The following is a 20,555-nucleotide window of genomic DNA, read 5'->3' as shown; positions in this document are numbered from 1 at the left end:
TTTTTTTTTGTTTTCTACAGATTTGTTTGTTAAGCTCATTAATTATTTTTACAAGGGGCTTAAGATCTCATTCTTTCATATTGTCACTGATACATCCCATATGTTTTTGTGTTGGTTTCTTTAACAACAAACTGTTCAAACCTGGAGGACAGCACTTTCATCAAATGCCTGTTTTGTTCATGCAGCATTAATTGTTCATTTCCTGTGACATTTTTGTCCACTGAGCACTCAGCTGCTTTTATCTCTGAATCTCTTGAAGCATCAACTGTGGAAACCTCAGTGATATTACACCCTGGATCAGGTGATTAACTGGTGTCGCACTGGGTAGCTTTCCTCCAAAACCTTTAATTTTGTGGAATGTAAATGGTGTGAGGAAAGTAAATCTTAAGCATCTGGACTTGCTAGTAAAGGCTTTACGATGTTTCACCTCTCATCCATAAATCCAATTGCCTAAAATTTACTTTCCTTGGATAACATGACCAGGATGACCAGGAACCCTCACAGATATCATAAATGGTGTGACTTCAACAAATGGTGAGAATGAGTCCATTTTCTTGAATGGCACCTCACTGTCATCCAAAATCTTTGGTTTGGTGGAAGCTGGACAGCCTAAACCCCATGGGTCAAAAGACTTAACTGATGTTGCATTGCAATTTTCGTCCTCTAAGGGCTGCTCTGCTTCCAAGACCAGTTTGATTCATCAGTGATTGAAGCGTCTTGGGCATAAACTGTGTTTTCACACCTTTGGTCACACATTGTTACACTGCATGGTTCCTTGTTGTGTTTCAAAACATTGTGTTTTGTTTCATTCTCCTGCTCAACAGATGCACAGGTGACCGATTTGGTTGTTGTCTCTTCTTTACCCGTTATCTCTGAATCTGGAACAACTACATTATTTGTGTTTGTGAACTAGAAGAGACTCATGGTGCTTCTACAACTATCAGCAATGATGCGTCACAGCTATGACATTTTCTCTTTAAAGGAGAGAACCCAAAATACTTTGATGTGGAGTTTGATGTCAAAATGAATGACAATGGAATTCCACATTTCCATCATGGAATTACTGACATTTTTACCTTAATGACAACATAAACATTGTAAAAGGAACAAGAATCTATCAAGAACAAGAAGATATGATAGACAATCAGAAAGAAACAGCAGCTGCAGCACTGGTGCAGAACAGATAAGAATTTAAGAGAATTTCTCTTCAAATATCCCTCAAAATTCCATTAAAATACATTGGAAAAATGTTCTAAAACGCCATAGATCATGGGCACCGCCCTAGCAACCACTATGTAGTATGAAAAGAGCATGTCGTCCATGAAAGTTGTTGTTGTATTTTTCTTTTTCCATTTTAATATGAGAAACATGATCAACTTCATTAACAGATTCTCCACTTCATAAAACAGTAACAAGTTGACTTGTTTAATGCTTCTTATGTTTTAAGTTCGAATATTGAATGCATTTGCATTTGATTTGATGTTTTGTTTGTTGCTTTGACGCATCTGTCGCAATTCTGCTCTCTTCCAAGTTTATTTGACACGTCTCTCTGTCGCTCTCTCTCTCGCGCGCGCGCACACACACGCACACGCACATAATCCCCCCTGCGTGTAACAACATAAAATCTGCAGGCTAACTAACTGCATGATATGTATGTGATGTAGCATAAATATGATCTGCTTAGTATTTTCATCATTTCAGTGTATTTCAAGCTATTTTATGTCAGAGAGGAAATCTGAATCCTGATGTTTACATGGATTACAATCAAATTTAAATAAACCGAAGTCATAAATACCATCGGACTGCAGATGTGCGATGAATAATTAGAAATATTGGTTTGGTTTCTCTGATTGATGCAGTAAGGGTTGCAGGCCTACCGTGGGTGCGGTAAGCCTCCTAAGGCTCTCTCCCAGAGAGTCCAGGTTCACGCGTCTCCTCCGTGTCGGCCTCTTGTTGGGTAAACCGGATCCCAGCTGATCCTCGCCCGGTGGGCACGCCGCCCTCTCGGCGTGGCTGCGGCCGTTCCAGAGCACCGCTCTGCGGGAAGAGAGAGGGCAGACGCGAAGCTCCTCTGCCACCTCTGCGCCGCCGTCCCCCGCGTCTGCACCGGGGCTTTCGAGTCCGTAGTCCGAGCCCATCGAGCTGCTGAATGACTCGGAGGAGATTTTACGCGACGACGAGGACATGTTAGTGGAGGGTAGGAAGAAGAGGAGGAGGGTGATGATGACGGCCGTAATGCTAAGGATGATGATGTTGATGATGCTACTGCCGGTTCCGTGCCGCGTCCACGTCTAAGCCGGGGACTCATCAGAGGAGGAGGCGGGGGGGGGGGGGGGGGGGGGGGGTTACCTGCTCGTCTGTATATTCATCTGAGATGTGCCAATTGTGTGTGTGTGTGTTTGTGTGTGAGTGAGCCGCGCGAGAGACTCAATAAAAAGGGGGTGGGGGATGACCGAGAACTAGAGCACTGACGGCACGCAAACGTTTACGTAAGTAGAGGTGTGTGTATGTGTGCGCGCGTGCGTGCCTGCGCGGTCGCGCTGGGGGGGGAGGATAACCAATCAGAGAGAAAAGAGTTTAGTTAATATGTAGAGAAATAATATACATAATTTTTCCAATGACATCACTACAAAACAAACTGGCAGCAGGTAGAAGAGACATGTAGATCGAGATGTGCAGCCTTGCTCAAGGGCTAAGCAAGCTCCATGCAGAAAGAATAAAGAAGAAAAATCAAGAAAATCAAGAGAAATCATAAAGAGCTCACATGTTTTGAATTCCTGTACTTTGTAATTAAATGCATCACTATATTAATAAAGATTTAAAAGGCATTATTTATCTCTTTGCGTTTGTAATCTTGAAAAAAGACAAGACAAAACTCAAGACCAGGCTAAATGGTCCACACACTTTGTATTAAACTTTCAGACTTATTTGTATTGACACCGCTACAGACCTCATGATGGAGTCTGTTGAAATTTGTATTCACAAAAGACAATGAGAAAAAGTAAGAGAAAAAGTAAAAAATAAAGTTGACTAACAAGTCCAATTACAATTAAAATCGCTGAGGCCATGAACTGATTCACTCAGACTGAACCTCTGTGATTCAGTCACCGTATGGACGCGATCTGGGCCAATCAGAGCTCAGCAGCGTAGTTAAGCGAGAGGAGGATGACATCACTGAACCCACTACACATGAAGTTAAGACTAAGCCATCATGTTGACGGTAGAGGAAATAAAATTTTGAAGTTAAAAGGTTACAATTTGAAGCATAAAGGATTAGCCATATAGATCCTACAAATAAACAAACACAGGGCAAAACAAAATAGAATCCAACACTGGGTCATTCTAAAAACAGATCAATAAAATGTCAATTGGGAGCTTTGTGTTCATGACTGAAACCTGGAAGTTAGCGGGGTGATGAGTACATCAAAAGGCCAATGACTTCCTTCAAAAATGATGAGGTCGCATTCTGGGGCAATGTTGCTGATTGCGGGTGTGTGCGCATGCATGTGTGGAATGTAGCAGTGATGACACCCAAAACCCTTGGAATGAGCTTAAAACTGCAAAGGGCCATGAGACAGAAAGACATATTCCTTAGTAACCAGAAAAACAGATGAAGAAGAGAATAAAAATGACATCAGATATTTTGAAAATGGGTTCATGGCGGTCGATTACTTTTATTCGAATAAAAACTCACATTCAGAATAAAAGAATGTTACACATCACAAGCTAACATGTGACTTCTGTGTGTGTGTGTGTGTGTGTGTGTGTGTGTGTGTGTGTGTGTGTGTGTGTGTGTGTGTGTGTGTGTGTGTGTGACTAGCTATGGGTCTTGGTGCAGTCGTATAGTTTCCACCACTGTGCAAACTGCAGGACTTTCTTCCTTTGATTGTCAAAGTTCTCTCTGATGGATTTCCTCCATCGCCGTGGCTCCAGGTCCATCATGCCGCCAACTACTTCCTGTGAAGACAAAAACACTAATTCGCCAAATTGAACATTTTCCCATTTGTGACTTTACTACTGGATTGATGCTTTGTCAATCAATAATTGATGTATTTTGAGCCACGTCACAGATGATTGTCCTTCATGCTATGATACACAATTTTCTGAGTGAGAATAGTCCATTAATACATTTGTGAGACTAAACAAATGACATTGAGTGTTTCTCTGACCTTCCCAAAGTAATGAGGGAACTTCTGCTCATTTTCAATGACATGAGCAAATCCTCCCTGCAGTCCAAAATCAACAGCAAAGTAAGGAAAGCCATGAGGAATCTACAAGACACAATGACCGGAGAAACACGTAAGCAACAGATAGACGGAAAAACTTCAATAGACAAAATAAGAATACAATCAAAAAGAAAGTTAGAAGCAATCAAACGGGAACACACAGCCTGGCGGACGTCTTTGGAAGAGAGGTTGATGATCTTCTTGTTCATGGCCCACTCCTCATCACACTCCAAGATGGCTTTCTGAAACCGACGGAGAAAGGCAAACCAACAACAAACAATCAAACATTAAAAAGAGAAAAAACAAAGAATAGTTGAGCTTCTGTCTGGACAAACATGCTGACTTCATGTTCAAGCAGACGCTCATCTGAAACTCCTGATAGCAGGATGCCAGGGACCTGCTTGCTGAACATAGACTCTGGATTGGATTTTTGGTTTTCTTGAAGAGAGAGAACAAGTGTTGGGTTTTGGAACTATGGCTATTGTGAAATAAGTGAGGACGTAAGCAGAAATGAGAGCGACCAATGTCAAGATTGTCAAGATAAGAGACTTGATTAGATTCAAGTACATTTCATTAGCAGATGAAAAGTTATTTTAACTCCTTAACATTTAGAGAACAGTATATAGAAACTCACCAGGAGGAGTAGAGGAGAATCCCTGACCTGATAAACAATGTATCTAATTAAACACCACAGAATTTTTTGGCCTGGCTATTTTCCGCGGTCATTGTCAAATCTGGTCAGACGTCAGAACCTCTTTTGCATAATTTGAAATTTGCATGTCATTGTAATGGACTCTGTAGGAGAGGAATAATGTTGTGGGAGAGACGTTTTTTTAATTTTGCCAATGAAATAGGCCATCACTTCTCTGCATAACTTTGACTTAAATGCTTTGTCTAGACGCATGTTACATAAATCACTGTGTCCTGTATTGTTAAATGTATATATACATACAAATATCAAATTCAATCAAAAGACGTTATGTTGGGAGGAATTTCTAGCTCTACATACAAGTTAAGTTTTCTGTGGTTGTCTCAAGTTTGGTTTAGTTTCTAACCTTATGCTCCATTTAGAGGCCTACAACATGTCACAGTAAACCATGAGCATTTTTTGCTATGACCAAAAATCTCAATCCTTCATGTCTGTCTAATAGAGAGGACTCTGCCCCATAGTTTCTGTTTACACACGTTCACTCTTTCTGCCCTTAAATTCACATTTTTGCATTTTTACTACTTTATTTTAGTTTTTATCTACTACTGTGTGTAGTGATGTGTGTAATTTTCCAGTTTGGGATCAATAAAGTATCCATCTGTCTAACGTCCGCCCGCTAACAACGCCTAATGTTACGGTGTCACTGACGTAACCAAACTTGACAGGAGCGTTATTTGTTTGACTGACAGCTGATTGGCATATAATCATTTTGTGACAGAAGGGGGTGGGATGTCTGTTGATTGGATAACAATTTGGTTAACAGGTTTATCAAGTGACGTAGTGTTGTCAAATGTATGTATTCTTTGAACCTTTAGCGAGCTACTCAGACGCGGGTGGCGAGCTACTGCTGGTTGTTGGCTGTTTTAGACTTTGCACACACACAGCTTTAGAGTGAGCTCAAAAGATCCAGAAATATGCAGACAATGTGAGTGTGGGGTTCAGTGGTCACAATGCGCTGGACATACAGAGGGTGGACCCACCTTAAAGTAAATGGGTGCCATGTCTCCCAGTTCTCGGGGCAGTGGGATACACTCCAGCACCATGTGTTGTTTCCTGCGAAGGTTCATGCATGTCTCCATAAACACACAGTCCAGCTCCTGGGACTCAAACATACGAACTAAAGCACGGCGGAACATCTGTGGACAGAAGAGCATCACTGACATTAAATTAACATTAAACTTCACAAAAAGCAGCATCTCAAAGTTTTGAGTGGCTGACCTGCATTTCTGCCCATACTTCCTCGTCCAATCCTGTAGCACAACAGTGATGCTGCAGAGGACAGATGAGACAGTGCCCCTCTGTCATGGAGACGCCCACAGGAAGACTCAGGTAAACCTTGAAAGAGACAAACACGACAAAGACAAACTCATGCACTATTTGTGTTTCCATGGTTTTAATCTGCTGACACAACACGCGCTCTCTTACTTTGCTCCCGAGAGCCACTATGAGGTGCTTCTGGAGCTCTGAGCTGCTGAAACATTGCTGACATTTGTCCATAGATGCTTCCAGGCTCCTGCTCTCTCGGATAGCTCTGCTCCTCATCCTTTGTTCCTCCATTCCCTCGCCCTCACGCTGTGCTGCACTTGACACAAACATGTCATCCAATGTGTAGTTGTCGCCATCTGTCTTACCCATCATCTGAAGAGGCAGTTGGAGGAGATGTTGTGAAAGAGATAAAGGGAGGAGACATGGAGCAAGAATATAAGCAAGGGTAATGGGATTCTGATCATTGTTTGGAAATATATATATTTCTTTTTCATTGATTGTTGATCTATTGATCAACAATCAATTTTTTCAGTTCAAATCATTACAGTGTCTCAAGCTTAGACTGCTCTCAAGCTTCAATGTGACACCAAACTCTACTGCCCCCATAACACTCCAAAATTCACTGCAGTCATGGGGGCGCGTGCTTCGAAATTTGCGATCTGCCGGTCTGTCTTCCGGACTAATTAAGTGAAGTTGGATAATTTCCCACGGCACACCTGACGATCTCTCAGAGATCCGGTTGTAAGACACTGTTGCAAAACACTGCCTTATAGATCACAAATCTATCACTGTGATTAGAAGATGTATTTATAGACCCGTTGCCACGGCAACTGCATGAGTATTTTTAGGCTCACTGTTTGAAGGTGTGTTTTTATACATGCATATACTGTATGAGAGAGCGCGAGAGAGAGCATGGACATAGGTTTGTGTGTGTTTTCAATGCCATGGAAACTCATTTATACTCTTGCGGGACACTACGTGCTCAGAACAATGAGCTTTAACATGTGTTCATTGATCCATAAGGTTCCATTCAAAGACCTACAGACTTGAAAAGAAGCACTAACATCTACACAATGAGACATTACTGAGGAACAAACAGAGTTCAGGGGTGAAGGAGATGACGATCAGGACATTCTGTAAAATGTAAAATTGTCACTTAATAATTATCACTTTCAAATCTGAATTTCTAATAGCTGCATGGTTAGGGTTCAGGGTTAGGGCTAGGGTCAAGTGTTTAACCTGTGAAAAGGTAAGTCTAAAGCTTCACTCCAGCGTATGCAAGCATTTCTCAACTGGGAATGTCATTTTGCAAGCTCAAGTTGCAAGATTGTGGGAAAAAGAATCTGTAAGAGAACGGCTGCAAAGTTCCGTGATTTTCTGACCTTGGTAGCCATGCGGGAGTAGAGGGCGTTCTGATCCTGAGCCAAGCTCATCTTCTCCCTCCTCACCAGCTCCTGAAGACCCACATCATCGTTCTGGAAGTAACGAACACGCTGACCTTCTACGTGAGTCTCAATCTTCTGACGTAAGGAGAGAGACAGAAAGACAAAGAGGGAGAAAGGAGGAGTAAAGATGACTAAATGTCAGGCTATCAGAATGTCTCAGGGTTCACACTTCATTCATCTATTAAAAACACACTTTTTTGGATGTACACACCCAGCCATTCGTGGACAGGGAATCTCTCATGGAATTGCCTCTCCAAAGGTTTCTTCCTTTTTTACTTATTCGTTAGGTCTGTAAAGCCCTTAGAAACATTGTATGTGAACTTTACTTGAACCTTTGAAAGAAAAGATTCCTTCTGTAATGACAATTTTGTACTATTACTGCGTATTATTATGTATTACTCTGTATTAGTATGTATTTGTATGCTTATACAATGTGTATCTTATGCTGGCCTTTGTTCGGTTTTCTCCTGTCCAGCAGAAAACCGGTTGTATCTGGTTTTCGTGTCTGTCACTTTATGACCTTGAGGCCAAAACCAATTTGCCCTGTAACCGTGTTTTTTTGACCTTATATGGACATATAGGTTGCGGGCCTAACTGATAGGTTCTGATATACGACAGTGTTTTTCTCTTTTTGGGCCAGAAAGCTAGGTGGGCATCCTGTGCACACGTATCTCTCCTCCATTTGCAAATGTGAATTAACTTTGCTTACGCCGACAAACTCACACTAGTCTCTGCTCGACACCGTGGTAATCCAGAAATTGCCACAACACATCCTCAATTCCACCCAAATCTCTCTCCTCTTCTACACCCTTCATCACATTCTGCTCTGTCTTTACCTCTTTCTTCCTCCGCCGTTTTCCATGAGGATCCTGAGGTCCAGATGGGGCCTGTACCGGCCAAGCCCGCCCAGACCTGTCTGTTCTGAACAGCAGCACTTCCTGGTGATCACTAGACAGGACCTGAAGAACCACAACACAGCAGGTCTGTGTGAGTGACGTTACATCAGCCTCATTATAAAAGTAAACAGACATTCCTTTATCACAGTAACCTTTCACATGCTTCATTTACATTACATTACGATCATTTAGCAGACGCTTTTATCCAAAACGACTTACATTACCACCCATTACAGAGGGGGGAGCAATTGAGGGTTCGGTGCCTTGCTCAGGGGCACCTCGGCAGAGACTCGAACCGGCGACCCTTTGGTTCCCAGGTGGAAGCTCTACCGACTGAGCCACTGCCTCCCACTGCCACTCCCTCCCCATTTACTGACCGTTTTCACAAAAAAACAAATCTCCATCGATCTGACAGGTACAGAAGGTGGACTGTACATCCTTTCTCTGTTTATGGTCGTGTTTCAGTGTTCAGATGAGCAAAATGAATTCTATTGTGTATGTGTACACCATGTGTTTAAGGTCAAATGCATAACATCAAGGAAAAGCAGTTACCAATCAATTAAAATGTTTCCACTTAATGTATGTAGTAGTTTGTGCATTGAGAACATTTTGAATCAATTATGAAATGAATTGATGAGGGCTGAATAAAACCGAGAAAAAGGAAGTAACACACCTCTAGGTCAAGTTCAGTTAACTTCACATTTACACAATTTATAGTCATCTGTAGCAGAGTGGGGTTGTAAAAATGTGTAAGTAAATGGAAGATCAGAACAGCTGCTGTAGGGAGCAAAACATTCAAAGCAACCAGAACACACACACACACACACGTAACTCCATAGGTTAACAAATCCAACACTGACATGATTTCCGATTTTTTTTATTATTATCTCAAATAATAAAACTATGTATTCTTCAGTATTGCCATAAGGTGTGTGTGCCTTGTGGTGTGTGGAAAATAAACATGTTCTCTCACAGTTTGTACACACCTGCTTAATCCCGTCTGCTGCTTGTAGTTTCAGAGCTGCGTGTTTGTCCTTGGCTGTACGAGCTGCTTCCAGTTGGGATTTCAGCTTCTCTACCAGAACCTGACACACACACACACACACACCTATCTTGCTTTGATCCACCAAACAAACTATATTAATAATCAATAAAACTCAATCAACTCACAGTGTTACACAGGATCTCTGCCTTTACCAGCTGAGCTCCCAGTTTGTTCATCTCCTCCTCAGTCAGCAGTGGCATCTCTTCTGTTTCCTCTTCCTCACTGCTACTCTCACTTCTGTGTGTAAATGAAAGGAGGCGTAAGTTCAGATTAATATGTAGCCATACACCCACATTATGATTACCCCTCTTCATAAATCATTTTCTGAAGAAGAGGAACAATAAACCCTTAATCATTGACTAATTACTACCCACAGTGTTGATCTGCTATGGATTCATAGGGCTCAATGTCTCAGGTTCATTAAGTCCTACCTAAGGGATCTGACCTTCTGAAAGGCAACTCCTCACCACCTCATTTCAAGCTGCTGCAGCTCAACAACAGCACTGAGGTTTCACATGCTGCTTTACCTTCGCCTAATGAGGCAAAAGTGATGATAGCACTGCATCACTGCAGCTCATGAAATTCTGTCAAACTGCATGCTGGGGGAGAGGAGGGGGAGAGAGAGAGGGAGAGAGAGAGAATGAGAGGAAAGAGCTAGAGAGAGACAAAGGGAGAGAGAGGCAAAGTGAAAGAGGGACAGCGAGAGAAAGAGGGAGAGAGAGACAGAGCAGCAGCAGCTCCATCATACAGCGTCCTACCATCCAAAAAAGTATGTTAACCTAATAATTAATTTTAATACTAATAATTCAGAAACAAACGATAAAAGCTTTTACTTCCTGTGCGGCAGATTTACCAAAGTAAAGATGGGACTCTCATAGTTTCACTGAGGATATTAACGATGTGTTTGTCTCCGAAGTGAACCCCAGACTTGTCTCGTCTCTGTGCTTCATTTGGGTAATCTATCCAAAGAAACCAAACTTTCAGGTCAAACACACTGTGTAAGTTTCAAGATGTGATCCAATCCCGTTTACATCAACACAGCAGGTTCTAGCTTACCAATGCTGCTCACTCCGGAGAAAGAGATGAACGACAAACATCTGATTAACATGATGTCGAACAACTCAACGGATATCTGAAGAATCTTGGTTCATTGTTTAAATGTGCCAAAGTTGAAAACACAAACTAAACCTTTGTCATACATCGTCATAACACAAAGATTCAAACCTTAATGAGGTCACAGCAGGACTTTTCCCGGCATCCCTCTCTTTCTCCTGCAGCTGAATGGCAGAATCCTGAGTGGGCTTCTTCCAGGCCTGATCCCTCGTGCTCTGATGACCCGAGTCTTCCTCATCAGAGGTGGATTTGAGGAATGCTGAAGATGGTCGAGCTAGAGGCTGGAGAGACACTGGACCTGAAGGACAGAAAGAAGAGATTACAGACAGACTCAGTAGTGGCGATAAACCATCAAATTCAACATAATTATATCTTTACATTATTCTGTAAAGAAGGGTGTCCGCGTCAACCCACCTTCAATGCAGTCATCATCTGAAGGCTTCAGGAAGCGGCTTTTCGACAACCCAACACTTCCTCTTTCACCCGACCACAAGCTCTGCCTGTGGACAGGAACATCCTGAAGATTGTCAGCAACTCCGTCTCTCTCGCTGCATCTCCCTTTGTCTCGCTCCCTGCGTCTCTCTCCGTCTCTGTTCTCTCTGTCTCTCTCGCTGCATCTTTCTGTGTCTCGCTCCCTGCGTCTCTCTCCGTCTCTGTTCTCTCTGTCTCTCTCGCTGCATCTTTCTGTGTCTCGCTCCCTGTGTCTCTCTCCGTCTCTGTTCTCTCTGTCTCTCTCGCTGCATCTTTCTGTGTCTCGCTCCCTGTGTCTCTCTCTGTCTCTGTTCTCTCTGTCTCTCATTCTGTGTCTCTCTCCGTCTCTCTGTCCAACTCTTTGGTGTCTCTCTCTGTGTGAGGGTGATGACTTTCTTTCCCTTTCTCTTCTCCACCATCTCTCCCTGGCCTCCTCTTCTCCTTCGCTCCTCCCAGCTCCAGCAGCTCCTCCTCCTCTGTAGACTGCTTTATCAGCCTCTGCTAGCTTCTTGTCAAACGCCTGCATGGACTAAAGGTGAGAAGCAGACAACAAACTGTCAATAACGTTCTTTCACTCTAAATCAACATGAGCAGAGATCAGAAACAGTCACATAGAATCCTTGTATGTGTGTTTGGGTATACATGCAGTACACAGTGAACATGCAGTACACAGAGTACATGTAGTACACTTTGTGAATAGATAGATTGACTTTTGATTGATCCCAAACTGGGAAATTGTTTCGTAGTAGCAGCATTACAGGTAACAGAAAAAATAAAGTAGTAATAAATAAAAGCACAGTAGTAAATAAAAACACAGTAGTAAACGTGAAAAATATAAATGAGCAGATTCCCCGTGTGAAGGTAATTGAAGGGCAGAAAGAGTGAAGTGTGACATTAACTATGGAGCAGCTCTGTTTGACAGAGTGCAACCGGTTCCATCCAGATACAAGTGAGCTCGCTGCAGCAGGTAGATGATGGCGTCGTCCACGCAAACTGTAGAGGTTCCAGAAAGCTGCTACTCAAGGGGTTCACATACTTTCAAGCAGCACTGTATGTACCCAAATAATTATTGAGGGTTTATGATCAACATGAAAGTGAAATCATAAATCACTATTTTATATGCAGATATGTTTGTTAAACTGTGTTAATGTGTGTGTGTGCCATCAGTTCTCACTCCATATCTCTCTGTCACCACGTCGTCCAGGCTGCGCTGCTCTCTCTGTGCTTGCTCCTTCATCCTTTGGAGGCTCTTCTTCAGCCAGCCTACACCACCATCGTTCACTGCTTCACCTGAGGGGGGTGGGGGTGAGGAACTATTTACTGATGACATCATTATGGAAAAAATGAATTTACACTCATGCTGTGTTCACAGCTGTTCGGTATTAATGAAATGTTTAATACAACATATTTCATTGTGTTTTGGAATGTCACATACACAGTCATACACAGTACAACTGCTGATTGATTGTAGTTGGTTCTATATTAGCTATGGTAGACTGAGACAGAGATGAGAAAGGGATACAGGGAGAGACGAAGACAGGGTGAGAGAGTAACACAGGGTGAGAGAGTGAGACAGGGACAGAGTAGGACAGAGAGAGTGAGGTAGTAACAAAAAGTCAACAAAGTGTTTGACTTCGTGTCTGTATTTTCTATAATCTCAGCACTTAACAGACATTCTTCATCTTTCTCACATCCATGCTGGTGTCAATGACGTCAAACAGATGGACAACACCTCACCTTTTTTCACTGCAGTACTCAACTTCTCCTCTGGTGGCAGACCACTCCCTCCATCCTTCCAGTACGGATTCAGCTCCAGTTTCTGCAGATTAGCCTGACACACAACCACACACCCACACACACACGCGTAAAACCATAGGTAAACGAATACACCACTGGAGACAGAACGCGCAACTGTAAATCTGTGAGCTACCAGCGAGAAGCTCTGGCAGAAGGTTGGTGTGGAGGTTCTGCCTTGCTGCCAGCATTCACCTACATTGACGCAGTAAACCACTTTGTGGATGGTTAAAGTGGCGTTCTACTACCATAAACCTGTGGAGGCTGAGATATTTCAGCACGATCTGACTGCAGGATCTGCAACAATTAATGCCTGATGTTGTAGAGGTTAAAATCTTGAAACAGCGGCAGGACACTAATGCATAAATCTTTTCAAGCGTTTTGGTTTACGTCTCAGCAGCAACCCAGGACACGCAACAACGTACTGGTAGATTCTCCACCTGCAGACTGTGGCTTTGTTTCCAAGTGAGAAACATTTTGTACCATTACAATGATGAGAATTGTTACTGCAGTCATCCATTCAAATGAGAAATATATATTACATTAAGTCTATATGCAGCATATGGGAAAACACACACATGAAAGCATGCACACACCTGCTGCCTCGCCTGAGCCTGGGCACTCTCCTCCTCTTTCTGTTGTTCTCTTTCTGCTTTCCTCTCTGCTGTGGACGTGGTCCTCATAGCCAGGAAGTCAAAGGTCATCCATTCGTCTCTCTGGAGCAAAGAGATCAGTATGGGTTGGGTGTTACCAGAAATTAAGAAAAAAGGTTTAGCTATTGGGTTGTATGAGGGGGTTGAACACAGCTGAGCAGAGCAGGATTCAATTATTAAGAAATTATTATGTATGTGCGCCAATCAGGAAGTTACCTGGATGTTGTGGGCGGGGCATTGATACAGGAATTTACTTGGACATTGTGGGCTGGGAAATGATACAGGAAGCTACCTGGACGCAGTGGATGGGGCACTGACATAGGAAGTTACCAGGGTTCTTTGGGCAGGGAATGGATAAGGAAGTTACCTGGTCACTGTGGGCAGGACATTGATATAGGACAGGGGTCTCCAACCTTTTTGTCTCCGGAGCTACTTTGACAAAATAAAAGTGTCCGAGAGCTCCTCATGTTTTACATTATTCGTAACATTTATCCACATGGCTGATTCTCCACCCAAACCAGCCGAATAAGTGTCTTTTGTGTAAACATTTACAAAATGTTGATATCCAACACTCAACACTCAAAATGCACTTCAATTAAGCAACATGAGCTTGTTTTTTTCTGTATACATTTTCAGTGTCAAGCTCACACTAATAAATTCACATCATATTAATCTCATAAAAAACAAAACAATGTTATAACTTATCTTACTATTTTACCAATGCTATACCTTTCATATTTCACATTTGTCTGTCTCACTGTCACAACTTCCCTTCACATTCCCTGTAATTCAGGGAATTCCCTGTAGTTCCCATATCATCTGTACTAAACATGCATTCAGTCTTTTCTGATGTTAATGAGATGACAGAGAGTGTGGTAATATTTTCATGAGGAATTAAAATAGTTTTGGAATGTTCTTGCAGTGAAGCATGTTCTCTGTCATACAGTTTGGAGTGGTTTCCTTTTTGGAAGAACATACACTGGATTGAGAGCCTGGGTGGAGCTTCTAAATCCCAACAGTTGAAGAAGCACTGACAGTACTAGCAGGCACACTAGCCTGCCTTTTTTTCTTCCAACTGGACTGTTGTATGCATGGTTTTCATTACATTTCATTACGATCATTTGGCAGACGCTTTTATCCAAAGCGACTTACATTACATTACCACCCTTCACAGAGGGGGGAGCAATTGAGGGTTCGGTGCCTTGCTCAGGGGCACCTCGGCAGGGGCTCGACCCTCCAGTTCCCGAGCGGAAGCTCTACCCACTCTACCCACTGAGCCACTGCCTCCCTCCCTCCCTCCCTTCATGTCTGTGAAGGTTTCTTGTGGACCCTGCTCAACATGACGGCTTAATTCTGCATTCTGCCTTTATGTCGTCACAATTGTTAAAATGCATCCAAATGCTGATGGGGTTTTCTTACAGCTGTCACTCATCTTTTCGAGCACTGTAGACCGAGACCATCCTATCATTCTGTCTTGTATTAAGTTGCAGAAAAAATAAAAACGGCTCTTGGACGGGAGCCTGCTCCCACCATCCACCTAAAACAGCCGGTTGTTGAGCCGGCTAGTTCGCTAACGACACATGACGCCCTGCTAGGAGCCGGAAAGTCCTGTGAAAAGTTGCTGTGGACTTTGGTGAAGTGGCGCTCCATAGACATATTCGCACCGCAAATGAGACACGCACCCACTTGTCATTCCCATTCGTAATTTTTTTTATTCCTCATGAAAATAGTATATTTGTTGCCTTTTATCTGGGCTGTTTTCGGGCAGTCATCCTCAAATCCGGCATGCGCTTGCTAGCCAAATGTTACGGTGTCACGTAACCAAACATGACAGCAGCTTCATTTCTTGGACTGACTGATTGGTTTATAATCATTTTATGACAAAAGGGGGCGGGATGTCTGAATTTGATTGGATAGAAATTTAAACAGCTTTATCAAGTGACGATGTGTTGTCAAATGTACGTATTCATGAACCTTTTGGCAAGCTACTCAGAAACACTTGGTGAGCTACCGGTAGCTCGCGAGCTACAAGTTGGCGACCCCTGATTGTTGGAAAAAATGTTGCTTGAGTTATACTGTAGGATAAAAGCATGCTGAAGTCCAGTACAGGAGGAAACAAGCAGTCTGACTAGAGACAATCGTATGGTTGACTCAGAGAGTGTGCAACAAGATGTTTCCTGTTGATATTGACAAACTTATGATTGACTCAGACAGTGTGTCCTGATGATATTGAAAAACTGATCAAGACTGTGAGTGACAGGTACAGAGTCCTGCTGAACCGCCAGTATACATCTTGCAGGACAATGTCCTCTGGCAACATGGTCGCCTCCCCATGCGCAGAGGAGGCGACCATGTATAAATATTACTACTTGAGCAGTTGCAAAGTCAGTCAACCCAGACTGCAATGACCACACATTGTAACTGACTTGACTCTTGCTGCAGCAATAAATTCTCAACCCAAGAGTTCTGAAGTCTCTGTGCCTGAAGAGAAGAATTTTCTTAACACTGATATAGGATGTTACCTGGATGCTGTAGGTGGGGCATTAATATAGGATGTTACCTCGATGCTGTGGGTGGGGCATGATACAGGAAATAACATGGAAGCTGTGGGTGGGGCATGATACAGGAAGTAACATGGAAGCTGTGGTCAGGGCACTGATACTGGAAGTTACCTGGACACTGTGTTCAAGGCAGGCTTTGCTCTCTGTGGGTTTCCAGGCTTTAAGGGCCGTTGACTCAGGCGGAGCCTCAACCCACTCATCTTCCTCATTCTATGAGACAGAGACAAAAACACACCAGAGAAAGGATGAAAGGATTAGGGGGTGTACTGAGGATTACTATGTATGTGACATTCAAAAACATTCTGGAAATTTTGATTTTTAGTAACAACATCAAAGCAGAAGCTGCTGGTGGAATTTACAGTTGTCCGATGACTATCGTGACTTATCATCATTAACTCCTAAACATACGATTAAGAGCGCCAGTGTTTGTGATTGATGCAGAGACTTACTATGTGCATATACATACAGCAGGTAAAATAAGTATTTAACACGTCACTATTTTTCACCAATTATAACTAAAAGGTGCTATGAATCTTTCACCAGATGTTGGTAACAACCCGCGTAACCCACATTCAAAGAAACAAAAACAAATAAGTTCAGAAATATAAGTTGTGTAATAATGTGAAATGACACAGGGAAAAAGCATTGAAGTGGAAAGAATTATCAGAAGAGTTGTCCAAGAGCCAAGGACCACTTGTGGAGAGCTTCAGAAAGACCTGCAATTAGCAGATACAATTGTTTCAAAGAAAACAATAAGGAATCAATTGGTTTCAGGGAAAAATCTATGTAAAGAACGATAGATCAGAGTTCAAAGAAGAGATTCAAGATTTGGAGACTGTTTGTGTGGAGGAATGGGCCACATTTGAGAAATTCATGCGAATAGTTTGTCCTTAGGAGGCCTAGTGAAGATGTCATTATCAACAAAGGCTTTTGTTCAAAGTATTACATACATTTCAGTAAGCGTGTTCAATACTTCTTCCCTGTGTCATTTCCCCTAATTACACATCACTTTATTTCTGAACAAATTTGTTTTGGTTTCTTTGTATGTATGGATTACTTGAGTTGTTCCCAACATCTGGCGAAAATTTCCTGTCAATGGCACCTTTAGAAATAAATTTACTGAGAAAACTGCTGATGTGTTCATTTATTTTACCAGCTGTACTTACCATGCACATAACATATACATACTTACTGTGTACATATACAGTTAGGTCCATAAATATTAGGACATGTACACCATTTTGGCTCTGTAAACCACCACAATGGATTTGAAATGAAACAATCAAGACGTGCTTAAGGTGCAGACTTTCAGCTTTAATATGAGGGTATTTACATCCGAATCAGGTGAAAGGTGTACAACAATTTCTATATGTGCCTGCCCATTTTTAAGGGACCAACAGTAATGGGACAGACTTACTGTAACTTTTTTTATACTTGGTTGCAAATCCTTGCAGCCCCGTTGCGAAGGGGTTTTTCTTCAGCAGGGAAATGATTCTACTGTCATCAACCACCGAGTCCCTTGGTATTGCTGAGCTCACCAGTGCGTTCTTTCTTTTTAAGAAAATACAGAACAGTTGATTTGGCCACACCTAATGTTTTAGCTATCTCTCTGGTGGGTTTGTTTTGATTTTCAGCCTAATGATAACTTGCGTCACTGATAGTGACAGCTCTTTGGACCTCGTATTAATAGTTGAAGGCAACAGATTCCAAATGCAAATGCCACACTGGAAATTAACTACTTATTAACTACCTATTAAGAGACCAGTCACCTGATTTGGATGTAAATACCCTCAAATTAAAGCTGAAAGTCTGCACTTAAAGCACATCTTGATTGTTTCATTTCAAGTCTATTGTGGTGGTGTACAGAGCCAAAATTGTCCAAATATTTATGGACCTAACTGTACATACTAAGAGTGTATATATACTGTGCATACTTACTGTCCCCTGATGGTGTTTGGTTGGAGTGACAAATGTTTGGTAGGTTAATTCTTACCTGTGAGCTCTCAGTGGATCCATCTACTCCCTCTACTGTTGTCTTCTTCTGCTTCTTCTTCTTCTTTTTAGACTTATTTTCTTTCTTCTTCTTCTTCTTCTTATGACAGGCCTCCTGTAGGGAGTTTGGATCTAACACAGGCTGACATAAACAAAATCAAAATGAGATCAATCTAAGAAACGGTCAGTTCCCATCAACATTCCGTAGTAGGTTGTGTCAATCTGTGTATACTTTTCGCCATAGAATCAAAAGTATTGTTACCTGGATTCCTTGGGTCTATATACAATTCAGGGGTGTCAAACTCAAATACACAGTGGGACAAAATAAAAAACTGGGACTAAGTCGCGGGCCAGACTCCATATTTCTTGAAATGGACTACAATTGTGCATGTTTTCCCTTCTCTCCAGATATACAACTTTTTACACTTTTACTCTGACGCACATAGATATGTGCTGCCGAACATAGAGAGATTTGAGCAGCTTGGGGACGGAGTTGGGGAATTGTGTCGGGGATGAAACGAGGACACAGAGTCATACTTTGAGCGTCTCTGGAGTTCTATCAGCTCCATTTGGAGGTTGGTTGGTGCGCGTTCCACGTTAAGTGCAAACAGATTACTAAGCAGTCCAAACTTACATTTCTGGGCAAAGTCGACAAATCGCCAGGTAAACTCGGCGCCGAGTACGTAGAGTTATTCAGCAAACTGTGCACTTGGCAAAACGGAGTTAGAGATCGGCTCTTTCTGGGTAGGCAGTAGCTCAGTGGTTAGAGCTTCCGCTTGGGAACTGGAAGGTCGCCAGTTTGAGTCCCTGCCGAGGTGTCCCTGAGCAAGGCACAGAACCCTCAATTGCTCCCCATTACCACCCCTCTGCGAAGGGTGGTAATGTAATGTAAGTCGCTTTGGATAAAAGCGTCTGCCAAATGATCGTAATGTAATTTGATATTATCTCGCGGACCAAATCACACACCTGATCTACATCAACCATATAGGCCACGCCATATCCTCTGACCGCTTTATACCACCCTTGGTCAAGCGGCGGCGTTTTACCTGTCACGCCGACTAAGCTCCAACTTATTCTGCTCCAGGCCAGTATTGACGTGGAGCATAAATTACCATGGCGACAGAGTGAACTCAGAAGGGAGTCAGCTTTGATATGGAACAGTCCAACTTGAGCTTCAACTAAGCCCTTAATCACATTTCATAGTACAGGCTCAAAGTGCTTTACCTCATGAATGATAAGTCTACTGTAACCAAACTATGTGGACACATATAAAAACTAAACAAATGTTACACATCTATGTTTCTGACCTCTGACATCTGCTGCAGCCTCTGGTTGACCTCAGGGAGAATCCATGTGTCCTCCCCCCTTCTCCTCTTCAGCTCCATCTTTTTCTCTTCCCTCTCATACTGCTGCCTAGCCTGAAAAACAGGAACACAGCAGAAAAAGAGGATAAAACCAGGGTGCTGGTTGATTGGAAATGCACACGCTACCAGTTCAAACTGGGTTGTGTTACATGTATTCAGGACTAACACGCTGGAGACGATAGATCACAAAAATCCGTGCATCTGCAATATCCCCTAACCTATAATAACAATAACCGTATTAGATGCAGCAAACACAACAAAATACAGGCACACAAAGCAGCGATACAAAGACAAACATGGCGTCTGCAGCAGCTAGCCTCTTAGCTTGCTGTGCGTTAGTTTAAACGCAGTAACTGCGCACACATGTATGTAACATGTACATGGATGTAACATAGCGCACGTAGACTTCACCTCCTCCACAGCATCCTGACGGGCTATCCTCCTCTTCTCCTTCTTCTCCTCCACGCTCCGCTCGCTCAGGAAACTCTCTCCGTACGCCGCCATCACACTTACCGTAAATGTGTAATACATGTCGTGAAGCAGCACCGTTTACGTTAACTCAACATTTACGACTCATGTTGTCCTCCAGCCAGTTGCTAGAAATGGGTTTAAAGTCAGAAATGAGAATACTAAGAACTATTACAACTACAAAAACGTTTTTGGTCCTCAATGGTAATCCCTCTTAATGCATATTAAACAATAAGTAATTTACTTTCTTGTACACTGTTAAAATCAGGCACATTCCATGTCGCTCCAACTTTTGCATCTTAAGTTAAAACTCTTTAAATTCAAAAATAACAAAAGCTAGGGTGTGAATTGACTGAAGCATGTTGATTGAGCATTGGAGCGGAAACAGAGGAACCAAGGAACCACAGGACTGGAATGGCACCACTTTCCATTTTGTCTTTGAAATAAAACAATCAGTTCAAAATGAAGCGACAGTGTGTGTTCAGACGTGTGCACCAACGGGACTCATTCATCACAACCTCACTGAAGGAATGTCAAAACAATGAAAAAAAC

At 42.5% G+C, this 20,555-nt stretch overlaps 2 protein-coding genes across 6 annotated transcripts in view; both read right to left on the bottom strand.

Moving 5' to 3' along the window:
* The window catches only part of gucy1a2 (guanylate cyclase 1, soluble, alpha 2), a 43,907-nt gene extending 41,589 nt beyond the window's left edge, over positions 1-2,318 (bottom strand). For 3 of the 4 annotated variants that reach the window (XM_076146616.1, XM_076146621.1, XM_076146613.1), the window contains exon 1: positions 1,878-2,318. In XM_076146616.1, the coding sequence (XP_076002731.1) occupies positions 1,878-2,186 (309 nt within the window). In that variant the 5' untranslated portion in view covers positions 2,187-2,318. The remainder of the gene's footprint in view (positions 1-1,877) is intronic. The other variant, XM_076146611.1, reaches the window with a different exon arrangement.
* A 1,336-nt stretch (positions 2,319-3,654) lies between these two features.
* cwf19l2 (CWF19 like cell cycle control factor 2) lies at positions 3,655-20,068 on the bottom strand. 2 transcript variants are annotated; one of them, XM_076146574.1, is made up of 19 exons: positions 19,947-20,068; positions 19,479-19,589; positions 18,173-18,313; positions 16,291-16,389; positions 13,562-13,681; positions 12,909-13,002; positions 12,346-12,461; positions 11,115-11,700; positions 10,812-10,998; positions 9,713-9,824; positions 9,529-9,627; positions 8,483-8,605; positions 7,584-7,721; positions 6,361-6,573; positions 6,154-6,270; positions 5,916-6,071; positions 4,388-4,468; positions 4,170-4,271; positions 3,655-3,957 (listed from the first exon to the last, which is right to left on the bottom strand). In XM_076146574.1, exons 1-19 carry the CDS (start codon positions 20,064-20,066, stop codon positions 3,817-3,819), a joined length of 2,856 nt encoding a protein of 951 aa, XP_076002689.1. In that variant the 5' UTR covers positions 20,067-20,068; the 3' UTR covers positions 3,655-3,816. The 2 variants fall into 2 exon arrangements, with proteins under 2 accessions (XP_076002689.1, XP_076002698.1); XM_076146583.1 differs by having other exon boundaries at positions 7,584-7,718.
* Between the last annotated feature and the right edge of the window lie 487 nt (positions 20,069-20,555).

This window comes from Genypterus blacodes, unplaced genomic scaffold (assembly GCF_046128005.1).
Source record: "Genypterus blacodes isolate CSIRO-AG114 ecotype Tasmania unplaced genomic scaffold, CSIRO-AGI_Gbla_v1 ptg000003l_1, whole genome shotgun sequence".
In the NCBI taxonomy this organism is placed as follows: domain Eukaryota; kingdom Metazoa; phylum Chordata; class Actinopteri; order Ophidiiformes; family Ophidiidae; genus Genypterus; species Genypterus blacodes.
The sequence above is the reverse complement of the archived record's forward strand: the minus strand, read 5'-3'. Positions and strand labels throughout refer to the sequence as shown.

Coding starts and splice junctions, on each gene's coding strand:
- cwf19l2 (XM_076146574.1), bottom strand. CDS start 20,066: ATGTATTACACATTTACGGTAAGTGTGATGGCGGCGTACGGAGAGAGT. Junction 6,271..6,360: donor TAGTGGCTCTCGGGAGCAAA/GTAAGAGAGCGC, acceptor GTCTCTTTCAAG/GTTTACCTGAGTCTTCCTGT. Junction 3,958..4,169: donor TCCCTCATTACTTTGGGAAG/GTCAGAGAAACA, acceptor TTGTCTTCACAG/GAAGTAGTTGGCGGCATGAT.